General features: G+C 44.8%; 1 protein-coding gene across 2 annotated transcripts in view; it reads left to right on the top strand.

Moving 5' to 3' along the window:
• The window catches only part of ARHGAP21 (Rho GTPase activating protein 21), a 545,637-nt gene that overhangs the window by 205,701 nt on the left and 320,108 nt on the right, over positions 1-19,828 (top strand). For both annotated transcript variants that reach the window (XM_078663440.1, XM_078663441.1), the window contains one exon: positions 12,610-12,789. In XM_078663440.1, coding sequence (XP_078519566.1) covers positions 12,610-12,789 — 180 coding nt within the window. The remainder of the gene's footprint in view (positions 1-12,609; positions 12,790-19,828) is intronic.

A 19,828-nucleotide genomic window follows, 5' to 3' on the forward strand; every position in this document is an offset into this window, starting at 1 on the left:
AACATCAGATAGGCGGACTGAAATCAGCGGCGCTCAGTACGCTAGTCAGGCAGTGGTGCAGTCGAGTAAGCGCCTATCTGATGATAACAGGACTCGCACCTTGTGGACCTCCGGTAGTAGACTATCGTATCGACGAGAGCTTTCTGAAGTTGAAGCTAGGCAAAGTCAGATTCATTTTGTTTTGTTTGATTTACTCGACTGCACCACTGCCTGACGAGCGTACTGAGCGCCGCTGATTTCAGTCCGCCTATCTGATGTTAACAGGACTCGCGTCTTTGAGACCTCCGATATTAAGTTTTCGTATCGACGTGAGCCTTTTGAAACAAGACAACGTCAGTTTTATTTTGTTTGATCTATTCGGTTGAATCAGTGCTTGACGGATGCACTGAGCAAAAATGCCTCTTTGGCATACTGAGTGAAAGTGGTATTCTGCTTTCCCGTAGCTCACCAATACTAAAGATTGGTTGATACCCTTAAACAATTTCCATCACTAAACGATGCGATCTGCCTCAGTGTTTGAAACTCGAGTTACAACAAGATTTAATACTCGATATTACATTGTATATTATACAGATTTAAAGTATCATCAGTCCTGAAGATGGTCTCATCAAGTATTCTGTAGGAGACCGAAACGTCGACCTCCGCTTCATCCTGTCTGTTTTTTCACTATACTTTTGGGATAGGCGTTTATAGGTTCTGTTGAGTTGTTTGTACATATACTAAGTGTCAACCTGCAGTCCTATATTATTTTCTGTATATCAGATGAATTGTTTTAAATAATTTTTTGATAAATTTCTTTTGTCTATACACCTGGCTTGTGGCTATGTTTGTTATACATGTCGTTTGTTTGATTTTGAATTCTGTTGAATTGTATTCTGATGAGGATTATTAATTAATTCTTAAACAAATCATATTGGAAATCATAAATATCTTTTTAAACGAATTCCCTTGAAGGCATCTTCACCCTTTCATTCTGTTATATGCAAATCAGTCTGACCCTGTGCATCATGGGAACAGTCCAGCCTGAACTGCCAAGCCATGCCTTCCCTGGACCGGAAACAAGCTTCCGAGGACCGGTTTCTGGCGTTACAGCCTTCTTCAGCCCGGCTTGCTTGAATCCAGTGGCAAAGTGAGCAAGGGACTCACGTCTGAGCATACCCTGCCACACTTATGGCATCCAAAAGCGGTACAAAAGGGGGTGTTGATGGACGGAGCATCTGAACCAATCAAACACTCACACCCAGTCAAAAGATCTGGGTTTAATCCATCACCGTTCTTTAGCCCACTCTGCCACCCCAGTTCAGACATGGCTATATGCAAATCAGACTGACCCTGTGCCTCATGGGAACAGTCCAGCCCGAACTGCCAAGCCATGCCTTCCCTGGACCGGAAACAAGCTTCCGAGGACCGGTTTCTGGCATTACAGCCTTCTTCAGCCCGGCTTGCTTGAATCCAGTGGCAAAGTGAGCAAGGGACTCACGTCTGAGCATACCCTGCCACACTTATGGCGGCCAAAAGCGGTGCAAAAGGGGGTGATGATGGACGGAGCATCTGAACCAATCAAACACTCAAACCCAGTCAAAAGATCTGGGTTTAATCCATCACCGTTCTTTAGCCCACTCTGCCACCCCAGTTCAGACATGGCTATATGCAAATCAGTCTGAACTGCCAAGCCATGCCTTCCCTGGACCGGAAGCAAGCTTCCGAGGACCGGTTTCTGGTATTACCAGGCGAACGGGAGCCTCAGGTCTGGATCTTCTTTCCTAAGGAATGCTCATGCTGGTTCAGATCCTGTCTGCTCTGAATCTGGGCAAATGGGTGGTGTCCTTGGACCTGCAAGACAAGTATTTTCATATACCAGTTCTACAGTTTCACTGACATTACCTGCAGTTCCAAGTATGCTAGTAGCCTTTTCAGTTTATTTTGATCCCATTTGGCCTCACCAGCGCCCCTTGGGTGTTCCCGAAAGTGGTGGAGCTGGTAGCCGTCCATCTTCAGAAGTCTGTGATAGCCGTATTCCTGTGCCTCAACGGCTAGCTTGTGAAAATAGCTTGCCGCAGTCGGTCGAGGACCACCTCTGAACGGCGGAAAACCTCATGACCTCATTGGATTTCCCTTTCCACTAGCCAAAGTCGCAACTGACTACTTTGCAGAGGGACACAGTGCACATGCTGCAACAAGTAGGATGGAGAAGAGGTCCTGTGTCCGGTGCCTCTGTGCCTCTGGAGGGGGTTAGTGCGCCAGCTCATCTTTCTGATGGTAAACCTGGCAGGATCCCTTAATGTCAGAGCAGCCAAACCGACCTCAGTGCATCTGGCAAATCATGAATGGCGTCTACATCCTAGGTGGTGCAGGGTGTTATCCAACAATGGGGAGAACCCTGGCTAGATTGTTTCGCCATCATAGAGTATGTGCAGTTTTGAAGGTTTTACATGTTGAGGTTTCCTAGAATAGGTAGTTAGATGTTTTCTGCGGGAAGGGAATAGAGAATGTAAATGTAAATGTAAATGTATTTCGATTTATATAGCGCACGTTTCACCCAGGGGTCTCAAGGCGCTTGCTTAGGGAACCCGTCCTGGTATTCCCCTGTGAGAGATACCCCGGCAGGGTATTCACAAGGTGAAAGCCAGGCATCCCGCCGCGAGGGGCCGTAGTGGAGATTAAGCAAGCTATTGCCCAGAGTCGCAGAGTGTGACCCCGTGAGTCGAGTAGGCACCGGAGCGAGAATTGTCGAGTCAGTGGAATTTTTGAGCCCGAGACCCGCCGAGGCGGGGAATCGAACCCTGGTCCACGGCTGATCTCAGCTTCCGGGTCTGCCGCCTCTAACCACTGAGCCACACTGAGAACTCCCTTCCTCTCCTGCCCCGGTTTTGAAACAGATCAGGAGTGACTTTGGCCCAAGTCATCCTTGTGGCTCCGGATTGGACCAGGAGAGTGTGGTACCTGGACCTTCTGCGCATGAGCATCTGTTCTCCGATCAGGCTACCACTTCGCAAGCTCCTCCTATATCAGCAGCAGGGCATGGCCCTCCACTCAAATCTGCACCTGTATGTGTGTAGATTGAGCAGTGATAATTGACTGCATTTATGTTTCCCCTGAAAGCACTTGTCTACAAAATCTATCTATATCCATGTGGGGCTCTGGGACAAATTTGTCTGATGTCCTTTTGGCGATCAGCTTTTTCTGGGGTTTTCTGGAGTAAAGAAAGGAAAGGCTGTGTAGAAGTGGACCCTGTCGATGTGAATCCTCTTCATTAAGCTCTGCTACACATAGGCCAAGAATGGAAGGTCTGAGAGCCCATTTCACCAGCACTAAGCCTGCCACCATTGCGTTGGCATGCAGCTTGCTGACCTAGATGTCTTCCAGGTTGTGTCTTGCGCACCAGTGCATAAGTTTACAAAGCACCCACTAGGTCCTGAAAGACATTTTTGGTCTGGCCCACTCAACAGACCCTCTTCCTGGGGGAGTTACTGCTTTGGTATTTATTCTAAGGTGATGAAACTGCATTTAGAAGTATCCATTAGCGTGCTCTTTCTAGTGGGTATTCTGTCTAACCACAGATTCCCCACTGCCCTCCCACCTTCCTGTTCTGTGGAGGGGTCTCTTTTAAAAATATAAAATGGTTCAAAGTTAGTTTTCAACACACGGGTGCCAACAATTGTTCACACTCTGCGCCTGGGACATGGAAAGGGAAAAGACAATAAACTGGCATCAGTGCGCAGGGGGTGGTACTTCTGCGTGGCTCTGCTTGTCACTTGTGGGGTTGTGTTGAGTCAGAGCGGAGCCCCATGGCTCACCTAGTGGTGCACAGGAGCACTGCTGTGGAAGAGATTTTCCAGGTTCAGTCTGGTACCTTGCAGTATTCTAAGCTGAGAAATCTGCAGTTAGAGTATCCGGTAGAAATAATGTTACTAGTGGTAAGTAACTTGTTCGTCTCAATTAGAGACCTTGAGACATAGTCCAGGCAGTGGCCTAAGTATGTAAAAAAGGCTAAAAATACCTAAAGATCCAACAATGAGAACTTAATGATACAATTTTATACATATAATTACTTTTCCGTTGACCTTATCAATACCTTGGTTTATCCTGCCATCCACCCGCCTAAGCATAATGATGGCTATAGCACATTGTGTCCTCACTGGCATAGTGGAGTAGTGTGGCTCACTGGTTAGAGGCGGCAGGCCTGAGAGCAGAAGTCAGCCTGGGACCAGGGTTCAATTCCCGACGCGGCAGGGTCGTGGACCTTGGTCAGCGGACTCGATAATTCTCGCTTCGGTGCTTACTCTAATCAGGGGTTCCACTCGGCAACTCTGGGCATTAGCTTGCCTAATCTCCACAATGGCCCCACCAATTCCGGGGATGCCTGGCTCCACCTTGGGGACTCCCAGCAAGGGACCATCCCACAGGGAAAGCCAGGACGGGTTCCCCAGAGTTATACAGCGCTGGGACGCCCTGTTGCTGGGGCAGCTGTGCGCTTTACAAGTATACTACATTTACATTTACATAATGATGGCCACCACTGTTATATGGTAGGCATCCTTGACATCTTGTGCACATCTGTTGGTTACCCCAGGCACTGACTCCTAGTAGCTTTAGAGGTTTTCTTGGTATCTCAGTAGCCTTCCGCGTCAACTGTTGGTTTGTGAAAACTTTTTGTCATTTATTTTGATAAAGCTATTTTAATGCAGTTTATGACTTTGTCATCATTATCGACTTCGGCCACTCCAGGCTGGAAAATTGATGTACCTAATCAGTGCTTCTAAATCAAAGTCTTTTGTGGTCGCTGTAAACCAAGCTCTTGTGTCTATACCTATGAGATCCGTCTAGCCTGAGGGATATCTGTAGTGTTTACGGAATGAGATGGAGTTTTATTTAATGTTTCATTTTATCACTTTGTCTTCTAAATGAAATTCTCAGTTATGCACAATTATGCACTACATTTTTCTAACTTTTCTCAAGCTGGACCGGAAGTAGGTGGCATGTCAGGGATGTGGGGAAAGAGGGAATATAGGGGTTCATATATAACCAATGTGTGTTCGCTAGAGATTTATTTTTATTTTTATATTGTGGTTCTGTGAATAGTAGGATGATTGACTCTCTCTTAGGGTGGTAAAGATGAGAGCACAATGTGCTTGTTAAAATACCCCTCACACACTAAAAAAATCCAATAGTGTCATGCTTCATCATTGGGGTCTTCCCGTCCCTCTACGGGGCGGGGCGTGCTACGACCTGACGAACTACGCGGGAGCACTAGTGATGTGACAAGGCTATGTGATAGTGCAGGGTGGTAAGTGTCAGTGAAGTGTAGGGACCTAATAATATGTGAGATAAAAACAAAAGCTAAAAATCCTCTGGCTAGTGGAAAAAAACAATTTATTCACTTCCCTAGCTGGGGACGTTAAGAAGGGGGTTTTGGGGTAGAGCGATTAGCTACTACCTGGTCAACATGTTTCGTAAGCAGTCCCCTACTGCTTACTCATCAGGACCTTCTAGTGGCCCCTACAAAGAATTAGCTCAGTTGCTAAGTATAGTAAGCCTGTCGTCCTAAAAACTAGCAGTAAAAATCAACTGTTAGTTTTATGCTTCAGGGCATGAGCTGGCCCAGGGGAAGCGTAAAAACTCAAAATTGATGACCTAAATAGGTCTTGCTGAGGACATTAAATCTCTAGCGAACACACATTGATAGAATCCTTTTGTTTGTGCATATCTGATTGGAGGGTGATTCTATCAACACCTCTCTACTTCCTCCTGTGTTTTGGAGTTCATATATAACCTCCACCTTCGCAACAGCCACAAGGAGGCCAGGCCTTGTTTGACAGACTAAAATAGTCAAATATTTCATGAATCATTTTCAGAACTGTTCATAAAACATGCCACTTTAAAGCAATTTCTTTGAAAATTGTGCAGTAAAACTCATTGTTTGGCCACGTCAAAATAGTCTTTATTCGAATTCAAATTCATAAAAGACATTTGTACATTTAAAACAATAATCCAAAGATCAAAGGTTAAAAGTCAGTTCCATATTTAACAATTTACAAAAGACGAGGGTCCCATAAAAATTCCAATGTTGCCAAGTTCGTGAATATTAAAAATACATAATTACATGAATACAAAAAATAAATAAATTAGGTAAAATGTGATAAGATCCTATTTAAAAGTATTGTCCATGCACCATTTAAAAAAAATATTTTTTATAAAACAAAGGCCAGGTTCATTAAAACAAGTGAGAATATTCCTGTCACATTATACCCCGTGCAGTCAGCCCCTGTGCCCGCAGGATCCACATGCCATGTAAGAATTTTGATATGGCAATTATACAGAAGTCATTACCATCAGTTCTAAGAATCCTTGTGGCTCCTACACCCGAGGAGATACCCAACAGATGACATGTCGGCTTAATCCATTTATGTCTCAGGTTCTTGTATGTTGGGCAAATTAAAAGAACGTGGGCAATGGATTCCACTTGCTCGGGACAAAACGGACAATCCTTGGTAGTTCCAGAACCCCATTTGCTCGTAAAAGACTTTAAAGGAAGGGTACCTATCCGATATTGATGATACCATTTCCTATCACTTGGGACTGTGATAAGATTCCAGTATTTTTCATATACAGGTACATGTTTGGTCTCGAGGAAAACTTTAGACAAGGAATTGCGCGTCAAAGATGAGAATCTTTTGACCATCACCATGGTCCAGTACAGTCCCTTGAGTTCTTTACGAGATTGGAATGGGGAACTGGTCGGATTAAGCCACAAATAATTAAGTCTCATGTCACTCAGAGCCAACCTAACCTGCTTCACCCAAAGAATTTCTCCTGCACCATAACTGTCCCTAACCTCCAAGAGAGAGAGGGCATACTCCGCAAGTTCCGCAGTTACCCAGATCCTCCTCCAATATGCCACTGGTCTAAATCGGGCAATGCCCTCCAAAAATTGACTGCCCAGATCATAATAGATCGGTATAAGAGGAGTAGATTGTGGTAAGCCCGTTATAGACCGCATACATTTGTTCTGGGCAAGTGAGAGAGCGGATATATTACTGAAGCCCCACAATTCTGCCCCATATACGACAGATGCAGATATTTTTGCATTATAGATCTTCAATAACGGTGCTATGGGATTAGAGTAGGATAGTCTAGATTCCTTAACCAATGCCCCTGCCAGTTGAGCATGTCGAAGTAACAGCATGTCCACATGCGGGGACCAATTTAATTTGGGGCTGAGTGTAATGCCCAAATATGTTAATACGTGTGCCTGCTCGAGCGGAACTTTATCCATGGTGGCATTCCCTGCAACGGATTTTTGGTTATGGAGAACCATAAACTTAGTTTTGGCTGCATTAATTACTAGACCAGCGTCTTTGCAGAAGGTCTCCAACCTATTAATTGCTATCTGGAGACCTTTTTGGGTTTTTGACAACAGGGTGTCATCGGCGAATATTAACAGGGGTATTTTCCTACCATTTAAAGATGGAGCATCTGTAGGAAAATTCTCAAAATAATTTGTCACCCTGTTAATGTATAAAGAAAATAAAGGTGGTGCCAATCCGCACCCCTGTCTTACCCCTCTCTCTATATTGAATCTATCAGTTACTTGGCCAAACCTACCCCAACGGACTTGGGCGAAATTATCTTCGTGTAATTTGATCACAAATGCCAACAAGTCCCTTGGCATCCCCAGGTCGGCCAGGACTTCCCACAGCCTAGATCTAGGCACCAGATCAAAAGCCGTTTTGAGATCCACAAAAGCAGCATATATTCTCCCTCCTTTTAGTAACACTACAATCCAATATATTAAAACAAATCTAAAAACCTGGTCAATGGTACTTTGGTGTGCACGGAACCCTGCCTGTAGGGGTGATAAAATACTACACTCGTCAATCCACATTTGAATACGGCCCAGGACCAGTCTAGCGATTACCTTCTGTAGGCAATCTATGAGGCTCATTGGCCTATAATTTCCTGGGTCCGATCTATCACCTTTTTTAAAAATGGGTAAAATCGCAGCACCTTTCCAGGTGTCCAGAATTGGGGTTCCCATGGCAATAGCATTTGCCAGAATCAGTATGTATGTTATCCAGACCTCCTTATTATAACAGAAACAAATCAGCAGGGACACAGTCAATCCCAGGAGCTCTACCACTACTTACGCTATTAAGAGCAGCTTCTACTTCCTTTCTAGTGAAGCTTAAGTCGGGAGTGCCGATGTGGTTGACCACGGACCCTGGGTGTGAGTTGAAATCATCTATTCCCATAACAAATTGATTTTTGTAATGGGATACCCATTTCTCTGGGGGGGACATGGTTATCTGGTGGTTTACCCATACGGCCCCTACCCCATTTCAGGAGGTGCCAAAAACCTGCCATATTTCTATCTAAGCTGGCTCCATACAATTCCTGCCAATATTAGTCTTCCCACTCTTTTTTGGCTATGTATTGGACCCGCTTGTATTCAATACGCGCTTGTCGGATAGTAACCCTGTTTTTTGTACGGATAGCCTGAGATAATTCTTTATAGGCCATCCTACAGGTATTACCATACCATGACTCTACAAAGGCTTTTACATGACGTTTATTTTTAGAATTATCTACAATAAAAAAACATTTCAATTGATTAAAAAGGTTATTATGAACCAATGCAACCTTGGACTCATAGCCCGGAGTGTTTTGGCAACCTGAGAGATCTTCTATTGCCTTCAATGCCAAGGCATTGATTTCTGATAGCTTATCCTCCTTTAGAATAACTTTAGACCACTTGACCCGTCTCATGTCATTACTTTGTATGATTTCAACACCCGCAGTGGAAACCACATCTGGGGGTTTGATCAACCGGGTCATCGCCAATAGTAGGGGATTATGATCACTCTCTACTCTTTCCTCTATGGACATATCAACAAGATTTGGCCAAAATTCCTTGTTAACAAGAATGTAGTCAATCCGACTACTTCTTTGACCAGAACTATAGGTTACAGAGCCTCCCTTATCTGACATGGTTCTGCCATTGGCTGCTCTGAGACCATGCTCTCCACACACAATACTTTAAGTTGAATGGCCGCCTCCGACCATTTATTTATGGGAGCCAGAGCTAGTTGGGGGATGTTCCATAAGGCGTCTTCTTCCTGCTCCAGATCTAAATCATTTGTATCTAAGGGTTCGAATGTACAGTTAAAATCACCAGCCACCACTATATCATTAGATCCTGTGTACTGATTAAGGAGTAAGTCCAGAAGAATGATTGATTTTGAAGGCCTTCCCTCCAGGTAGCCCTCTAGCATACACATTGATAATTATAAGGTTCCTAACTCCTGGTCTTGTAATCCTAACTGCCATTATGTCCTTCCCTTCCATATCCAACTGTGGACTGTATACCCATCGGACTGCCTGGTCCACATAACGAGACCCCCCATTGGTCTCCCTCTTTGTGCAGTGGTGGCAGGTTTATAAAAATGTATATAACCTTGTCTAAATATCGGATCTCCTGGCCACGTTTCCTGGAAACATACAATGTCATTGGAGTCAATTAGCGACTGCCAATCTGATGACACAAGTTTACTCTTTAGGCCAGCTATATTCCAGGAGATAAGACTTGAATTTCTGGCCATTTTAGCCTTATCAACACCTTTTGCGCAGACACTCTGTCTTCCTGACCCCCTAACATCGGACTCTCCCTGAATGAAAGGGAGGACCTCTTGTAAAAAATCAACAGGACGTACTACTACTTCCATGGTATTAATTATACCCTCTTCATGCCCTAAGACCATCGCTTCCTTTCCTGCTTCCTGTGGCTCTATATATGGGTATTTTAAACAGGATATATTGTCCTTAGCAGCTGTTACCTTACACTTTTTACCCTTAGCGCTATAATAGCCTCCCCTTGGTACAATGTTCCGTTGGATGTCAATTTGGACACAACCATCGTTGTCATGGCCCATCTCTGCTACCACTCCTGTTTCTGCCAGACCAGGGGTAAGTGCTAGAGGTACATCAACCAGTCAATCGTTTGTATCTAGTGAACTCAATCCCTCATATCTATTAAAAGGTGGGACATTGTAACTAATATGGCTCACCACTGAGCCAAATTGCCCTGGGGGGACCCCACGATACGTGGACAGGTACGATAGAAATACCCCAAAGGTAAAACACTTATGGCATCTTCTCTTACCCTCAGTCTTTTCAAGAATGCACCCTACCAGCCTAGGAGACCTGAAGCTAACAACAATTGAGTCCCCTTCCAGACTTTTGGCTGAATTACCCACTCAAGCCACCCTTCTAACCATCAAAAAATTCTCAAATAGATGGTTCCCCAACCCCGTTTTAGAATCCAAATAATGTAGTGCCTTATTTTTTTAAAGTAGCCCAGTGCTCATCCTCTCCTGACCTTAGTGATGGTGTATTTGCTAGCACAATGGTATAAGGGGTTGCCTCGGGAGGGAGATCGAGAAAGACCCCCTGAGTTGTATCACTCCTACCCTCCTCGCCAACTCTTGATCTTATGCTATGGGAGGATGGTTTGGGTCTTTGGACTTCAGATGGCAATGTACCATTTAGAGGAGGCAAAAGTGGGGTAGTGATGGAGGGTACCCCACATGCCTGGGGTTGACGGTGGGAGTTAGCAACTACATGGGATCCTACGCTTAGATGGGCAATAGTGTCACGGGTACACCCCCCAGCTGATCCTCTGATGGTTTCTTGAGGTGAGCCTCGATTTTGTTTAGCCTATCATCGATAGCATTTAATCTACACAGCATTGGCTCCATAATTTCCGAAAAAAGGGTTTTGATCTGTATTATTGAAATGTTGCCAATGACTCCCAAGTCTGCAACCTCCTCCCTCGTATGTACTATAGCAGTAGTTACCAGTTCGGACCCCTCTTTCGCTGAAACTAGGTTTGTGTGTTTGGCCTGTTTCTCTGCTTGCGCACTCGTCCCTGGGGCTTTGCTGGCTTTCCTTTTTTTATTTTCATTAGTATGACTAGGGGTGGGAGGAGCCTTCTTTTGCCTGGTTCTAACCTTGTTCTCATCCATCTTGAGTTTACTTTTAATTCTATGGTCTACAGGTGTGGCAGGACGGGAGCCGCCACACCTAACAAGGTTAGGGAATGGGAATATCTTGTATTTCTTGGGGCAGGATCATCTAGTATGGTTTGTCCTGGGGGAAGGCTTAGAGGATCTGAAGAGAGCCTCCTTTCCATGGCCTCTATTTCTTGTAATAACACACTTTCTGCCTGGTTAAAAAAAACATCCAGCGTCCCTGCCACTCCAACCCCCCTTTGCGTGTTAGTTTACTCATGGGTGTGTCACTAAGACTATACCCTATGAACAATACAACAATTCGAGACAGAAAGTCAGTCTCTTACTTTATGTCCTTATATAGACTTTAGAGGGGTGGTCCAGTCCAGTCTCTTCCGGACGATGACGGGCCGGTTTTGAAGGCCATAGGCGACCTCTCGCGGCGTCACTTCCTGGTGCCTGCCCCACAGGCTTCTGGGTCTTGTAGTTGCTACCGGGCACAGGACACGATGCGCCGTTTCCCTCACGGCGTTTTGGGCTCAGCAGTGGCGATAGCGACTCTAGTTCAAGGGCTCCCGCTGCCTGAGAACCTCCACAGGTAACTTTTAGTGTTAGCGTCCGCATTTCTGCAGAGTTTTGTTAGAGGGAGAACCCAACTTGCTTTCTCCATCAATCAAGCCTCCTGCCCACTCCCAACAGCTCTCCACAATTCACCATGGGACAACTCTGTAAAATAAATGTTGGCAAATTATGTACCACCACTTTAAAAATCGCCAGCCATTCGCATCACAGCCTGTACAGGCCACATATATATCTACACTCAGATAGCACACGATCCAGGGGCTCCTGCTAGCACGCAGTTTTGCGCCAGTAAATTTTACTAGCCAACTCTGCCCTCGGTCTTTCCACTTTGTATCTACGTTGTCACTTAAGCCAATATTCAGCTCTTAAACTGGATACTCCAGGAAGATATTTCAGTTTCCTTTAATCGTTAAAGTGCCTTGGCTTCAGACAAACCTTTCATGTTTTGCAATACGGATGGGTGTTTATTTTTTGTTTTACTTTTGTACTAATTTAAGGTATTACGGTAACATTGATTTTGACTGGAATGATTAGCCGAAGAGTAAAATTTAAGACTGATATTTGAGTGGCGTTAAAATCTCATTGGGTCGGCTCACAAGCACATAGAACTTACCAGCTCTACGAAAAAAAGTGTTAGCTATGTAAAATTCTACATTAAGATTAAGCAAACCAGAATTGGTTAACCTTTCCAGAAAGTAAGTGCAGTGGAAAATTCACTGAATGTTGGGGTAGGGGCAGTAGAGGCATTATCAGTTGGTTGCTTTGCGAAGTGGTCATCCTTTGGGGTTTCAAAAGCATTTCCCTTGCAGTTTCCCACTCCTGACCTCAGTATTTGTTTGTTGCTAGCTTTAATTTCATTTGTTTCAACTGAGGAAGGATGGCATTCAAGTTTTGAAAAAGCATTTTGTTGCTATTGTTAATCTTACGGAAACGTATAATTAATTTTACATCGTTTCATTATTAACATTTTAACATGACATAAATAATTATAAATTATAACCAATTTTCTTATTACATTTAGGTTTCGAAAGAAAAAGATGGAAAGGGGCCACGTGAAGCTGTATCACCATCGGAGGAGGAAACATTTTGCTGGCCTGGGCCGAAGTCAGTAACATTAATGAGGAATTCGGATGGGTTTGGGTTCACTCTGAGGCACTTCATTGTGTATCCACCGGAGTCAGCAGTTCAGTTCACTTTAAAGGTCAGATCGATTTAACAAACTTTGTACATCTGTGTCACACTTTGTTTTTGTTTTATCCTCCTAGTTTTTTTCATGTTGAAATTATTACCTAAAGGAAAATGTTTGTCTGTGAATCTTTCTCATGAAGTATTCTCATTGGTTGCATGCTTGAATACACCCTGACATCATGGCCGAAAACTCGGAATACTTCAACTATTTTTCTTCTCCCAAGAACATCTTGTCATTGAACCAAGGTTGAAAGGCTTTAGTGTCCTTCAGTATTGGATTGCTTTCTTGTAGCAGAACTTGGAGCATAACGCATTCCCCAGTAAATAGACAAATATCTGCTTAATGTTACAAATTGGAGATGTGTTCCTATTTGGAAAGAAAGGAAAGTGGGTGGAAGAATTTAGCTGAACCTAAAAAACAATAATAATAAAAGAACAGCAAACTAGCTTCTAGGTCCTCGACAGACAACTACGCCACTAAAAACCCATTTCCGCAATTTCTGGATGAGTGTTCATCCCATTAACAGATGGCACTGTAGATATTGACATTGCATCTAACTCCATGCTTGCCTTATCTAATGGTATGTTTGCACAACCACTTGAAAGTAATATATTCACCTTCAGGAAACTGCTTTAAATACAGGGAAATGTATTTGGAGGGGAGGATTTGTTTAAAAACATTCTTATATACCTTTTCAAGCTGCCCTTCTTTCTCTACGTTGCAGTTTGCTTCCATTGGCCCTACATTCCTTTGTGTAGATGCCCCGAAATGAAAATCTCAGGAAATCACTGAAATGCGAACAGCCCAGAGTGCAGAACACCAGTTCCCAGAGATGGACTAGACAACGATTGACCTCAATATAAAAATTCTCTCTGATGAATGGGGCAGACTGGAGTGCTTTTCACTCTCGTCAGATTTATTAAATTACTTCTGTTGTCCTTGGAATGATTTGGTGGACAACACAAATTTTCCTGTGTGGTATGGTAGCTTGGAGAGTTTCTTAGTTACATTTTTTTATTCAATTATTTTATTACTGTTGAACTGTCAAACATACTTACCTACAGCCAAGGGCTGGCAATAATTTTGCTGTATTTTCAGAACAACTTTTTATAAGTTTAGCCACCCCCTTTCATCCCCTGGTAACCCCAACATACACCACCACAGATTCTCATTGATTTCAGGGTATATTGACTGCAATGTTGATTACTTCTGTGTAGGGAGGCGGGCCCTCTAGTGTTCCTCCAGCTCACTAGGATTTATGTACATTTGTGTGAGGTAACATAAGGCGTCCGTCTTATGCCATTGGGGCACGATCCTGTGGGATAATTCTCAAAATTCTCAGTTATCTGGGAGATATGAGCTCCCCTTTTCGGAACACGAGGTCTAGGACACTGTCCCATTCAGATGCAAAGATGTTTCCCTCTGCACAAGAGTAGCTCAAATCTTTTACATTCCTAGACAGTCCCATAATCTATATATCGAGTCCCTCTGATCCGGAGTAATGGCCATGCCCAAATGGACAGTGATGGCCACACTGGCCGCCCCAATGTCATTGAGATTTGCTTACCTCTCGTAGAGGTGAATGGGTCTGTTTGCTATATGGTAGTCCCAGGTGGTGTAATGTTGTCATATAAATGCTGCATATTGGGGGACCTTCAAAGAACACCCATCATTGTACCAACTGCATCACACCCCTACCTGCATCTGTCAGAACTCTGTGGGGAGCTCATATCTCCCAGGAGTGTGATAGTGCTCTGTAGATTAATCCAGGTTTCTTTCCCTGCAGTATTATTAGCCGAGGAGTGCACCCTTAAGAAGGCCTCTTCAAATTCCCTGTCTGTGAGTGGATGTTGCACATCCTGCTCTTATGGATTTTGTGTTGGGATTTTCACATTTTTTCTCGCATTCACCATGAATTAATTGAGTGCTTTAGTACTAGATGCTACAGCACTCAAGTGCCTCACTGGATAATAATGAAGCCTGGCAGACTATACTCCTCCATAAAAGTTTCAGATGCTTTAATACCACCTGCCTCAAAGAGTGGCCCTATTCTTCCACTACCTCTGCTCTCCAATAAGTCAAACTGACACACCTCGATCCTTGGGAAAGCTGGTTCGCCAGTGAAGGGAACTTTGAGTGAAGTGTCCCAGGACCCCCCTTCTCTTTTCCCCCTCTAACTGATCTCAGACCTGAACGTGGCTCCTTGATCATGCACTTTGTTTTTTTAGCGTTTAGAGTACAAATTGATCTTGAAAATGTGCTCTGACAATTCCGAACGTAAGCAATTTTGAAGTTTTTGCTGCTCATGGCTGACACTGGTATTATTTTGTGTTTCGGCAAATGCGGTGTTGATTAGTTGCAAGTTTCACTGGCCGGTTTTTTGAGTAACAAAGCAACAAGTTACGTTTTTAGGTCGAAGCACGACCTGCATTCAATGCGTAAGCATTGATTGCAGTGTGCTTCTTAGGTCGAAGCACGACCTGCATTCAATGCGTAAGCATTGATTGCAGTGTGCTTCGACAACTATTGCTACCCGTTTTTGGGAATGTGGACAGGAGAGGGTGCACGAGCGCAGATCTGCTCAGTTTTGACCTCGTGAGCGCGCACGGCGCCGTGCCCCTCTCCTGCCTCATTCCCTTGCGCAAACACTCTACACTCACGCATGCGCACATACACAGCCATACACAGGCACACACACACTGCATACACACACGCAAACCCACGCACACACACACAGACACACGCACAGATACATTCGAACAGACACACGCGCGTCCACCACCCCTCCACCCCCACCCCCACCCCCACCACTTACCGGGCTCTTTCGGCGTGTTCAGCGTCTCATCTACGGCAGCGCTGGTACCAGGGGGCAGGACTTCACTTCCGGGGCTCCCTCCAGCACCTGGGAGCCCCGGGCTGCGGAGAGGCCATCAGTCGGCCGGCTCCACTTCTTCCTCGGCGGCGGCGGCGGGCGGGACTTCCTGCCGGATTGCAGGCCCCGCCCCCGTCTCAGGCAAAAGTGCCTGATTTCCGTTTTTTTTAAATTTATGACTTTAATTCACAAGAAAAACAGGCCTCGGAATATGTTAATTATGGGGCGGAGTGAGAGGTCTGCGGCGGCGCCTGTCACTTACCAGGGACAGCACAGATGGACACTTTCAGGCTTTTCTTACATTAAATGTGTATTTATTTTCTCTTAGATCAGACCGACTGTAAAAAACTGTTTTATTTGAATTTACCCAAATCAGAAATTTCAAATGGTTGTCTCTTTTCACAGCCTCCGCGTCATTCTTGGAGCTTTCTGTATTTACTAAATGAAAGTTGCGATTGCTCAGGTGCAGACTCTCAGAAATATAATTTACGAGCTTCCATCTATGAGCTATCACGTCACACTGCTGTTTCCAAATGAACAGGCGCGTTGTGGCTGCACATATCACTACATGCGTTTCGCAGCGCTATGTTAAAATCGACCTGTGTCCTTTGGCGTTATATGTAATTTGAAAAAACATGTATTACTTTTGGTCTTCTAGTATCCCTCCCTCCGCCCCTTCAGAGCACAATATAGAGAGCCCAAGCCGGGGCGCGGACAGGCTCCTGCCTGGCAAAGGGCTGGCATGCCAGGCGTCAGAGGGGCCCTCGTCGACTCTCTCCTTGCAGGACGCCACGGCCCTGAAATAGGGCTGGCCGGGCCTTGCCAAGCTCCACAGCGGTGCTTTCAGTCTGCAAGAGGGCGACGCGAGTTAAACTCTCGATGCTGACATCTTCAGTGAGCTTAACTTGTGATTTTGCACCTCAAAAATGCCAACTCAACTTTTTTTCACCCAAGATCCTGTAAATTGAGGCTCATAATACTGGAAAATAGAAACCTCTGCTATTTAAATCACGAATGTCCTCCCTGCGAGAGGCCCAGTGTTTGAAACGTTAAAACTGGATCCATAAATTCCAATATCGAGGTGTTTTAGGTGTTAAGCTGGTACTCGGGAGGTTAACCTTTGTCCGGATTGTGTTATTATGTGTAAAATGACAACACAATGAAGTAACAGTGTGACTAAATGTGCTGGATTTAACCGCACAGTTTGCCCTTTGCTGTAACATAATTTATTCAAATCTGTCGCATAATTTGGTCGCCCCTACTCAACAATTCCAGTGGCCGTGGTTACATGTAGCAGAACACAGCAACACTACTAAAACATGTATTGTCATTACATATAGGTACAATTTAAAGGTGTTTTAGAGCACATTATGACCGGAAACGCAGGCACACACCATCAACAAACCAACATTCAGCAATACCTTTTGTTGGTGAATGTGAAATATTCAGGATTGGCTAAAGAAAACGGTTTGTTGCTTCAGGCAAAATATCATTTTGCTCCTTTAGCACTCCCTGTTCACTCATCCAAAGTCTGTGTCCTTTCTTTACATTTAGTGGTGACACCCTCGCCCTATGGAGGTACCAGCGCCAACATGTGTCCTCTTGTAACGCAACTGGTGCTCATGTAAAACGCTCCGATACCCGATTCAGGTCAAGTTCGCGCTATATAAAACTCTGTTAAAAAAAAAAAAAAAAACATGGAAATGAAGTCATTTGCCCAGAACCACACTGTTGGTGAGTGGCTGATGCTGGGATTTGTACTTCCGGTCAGATTCCAAGGTAAGCAAGTAATTCCCTGCTATGAGTGTATTCCAAGGGTTCTCAGCTGGCATGGAGTCCCGGGGCTGGTTTTGATAAACGACCAACGCAATCTAAGATAGCCATAACTGTTTTGATTGCCTAACGCTGCAGTGCAAAGAAACAACTGTTTTCAGGAACAACACGTTAATCAAAGTAGAATTTAGCCTGATTATCTTCTGACATCATTGGGTGTTACTGATCCAATCAGATGTCGGACATCGCTGTAATTCAATGGGTGGCAGGCCTTATCTTCGGACTAGATCTTGAGTCGTTAAGGTTAGCGGGCCAAATAACTGTTATGCAAACACGGCATACAGTGTTCGGCAAGAACTTATGTCATGTGTTCTTTTTGCATGGCTCATAAATCTGCTAGTTAGTCATCTAGGTCAATGGGCTCAGTTAAGTCAAATAATACCTGCAAAAATTCCAAGCATGGGTCTCCTGCATCTCGCCACTCCCACCATTCGGACTCATGCGATGCTCCAGGCACCTCTAGGCTACGGAGTCATTCTCCCACCAGGGAACTGATTCCAACTCTAGTCCTGTTTCCACCGTAACCTGAAAATTAGTGACAAGTAACAATTTCAGCAGCTTAAGGTGGCCATGGCTCAAGTTTTCGGTGCCACACAAGAACCCTCTGGAGTGTCTTCTGGCCCCATGGACCTTGGTGGGCCTCCAGTTGGTTTACTGTTGGCAAATTCATCTTTGACACTGAATGTGCCCCTTGTACTCATTTGGAAGCCGACCCCTTCCTCTGCTTCTGCCCTGCTGAGTTCGGCCCTGGCACCAAACACACGTCCACCATCAGCGCCATTCTCAATGCCACCTTTGGCACTATTTCAAATGCTGCAGGCTTAAGTTTTGCTGACCATATCTACATCCCCAATTGCGGAAAACTAGCGGATAGTTTTTTTGGACTCTGAGTCCTAAGCCTTCAGTTTTAATGGACCCGGAGACTTAAGCCCCACCGACCAGACTTAGACATTATATGCCAACTCTGAACCATGCCTATTGGTATGATATTGAAGGCAATGATGATGACAACTAATATGATGATGGCAACATTTTTGATAACCTCAACAGCAGTGTTCTGAATACCTCTCCAAATGTTGGCATTTCTTCCCCTAATCCAGCTTTGGATACTGAGAAACCTCCCTCCTGTTTAACAGTAATCTGAAGAGCGGCTCAGGTACTTGACCTCACTCTACTGACTCAATAGGCCAAAATGTAACGTCCCCTCGGTGGTCCTCAACCCAGCATTATCTAACCAGAAACTTTTGCTCCTCTTTATCGAGGCCCTGAATGATGTTCTGGTGGGCACCTGGGCAAAACCAGGATCTTGCCACTTAGTAGACAACTGGGGAGGTATCACAGACCTGCTCCTGAAGACTCTAACATTATGTTGGAACACCCTACTCCGGAGAGCTTAGTAGTGCAGGCATCTATCAACTGCCTGAGTCTCAATTCTTTCCCTACCACTCCACCTGACTGGGAATCCTAAATGGCAACATTTATGTAACAAATGTTCTTTTAGGCCTGCCTCGTCTTATGCCCCTTCAACACAACATGCCTTCTGGACATGCCTTCGCATGAGTTATGGGACAGAGTGGTGGGTATCTTGCCGGCTATCACAGAGGAACTCCATTCAACCTTGCAAGAGCATATTTTGGACAGACAGAAAGTCTGAAATACTTAATCAGATCGAGTCTGTACACTACCAAATGTCTTAAAAGTGTAGTCTGTACCATCATAGTGCTTAGGTATCCCATCTAAATTCGCTCCACAGGCTTCATGTCCAGCAGTCCCTCATGAACATGCCCTTCGATGGCTAGACCATTGGGAGTGAAGGCAGACTCAGCCCTTGAAAGACATGGGGAGAGTAACACCACTGCCCATTCTCTGGGCTTTGCTTGGGTAGTTCACCCATTAGAAGTGCCCCTTTCGAGACTTCGGTAGGGGCTACTAGCAGAGGCAGAGTCTCTGCGACAACAGGACTCCCATTCCTTTCGAGGTTGGGGATCAAGCCAACAGCGTCAAGCCCCCCATCTCCCTGGGCAACGAGCTATCCATACCCCCATCCCTCCCCCGCAATACCATTTGTAATTTGCCCTTGGTGACTCATAATTACTTTAGTTGAAGGCCTCATCTTTCACCTCCTCGGCTGAAGGTGCAGCGTGTCCAGTCAATTGATGCTCACATTGTACAAAATAAATGCTCTTTATGCTTTCTGTCTTGTCACCTGTCATCTCACCTGCCCCATATCACCTCCCAGAAGATCACTTGTCCGTACTTGTTGAGAAGTTCAAACTCTCTAGGCTAAGCGATCAATGGAGTGGATGCCAGCATTCGAGATCGGGACTGGTTGCTACTCCAATTATT

The sequence above is a fragment of the Lissotriton helveticus genome, chromosome 10, assembly GCF_964261635.1.
Source record: "Lissotriton helveticus chromosome 10, aLisHel1.1, whole genome shotgun sequence".
Classification (NCBI taxonomy): domain Eukaryota; kingdom Metazoa; phylum Chordata; class Amphibia; order Caudata; family Salamandridae; genus Lissotriton; species Lissotriton helveticus.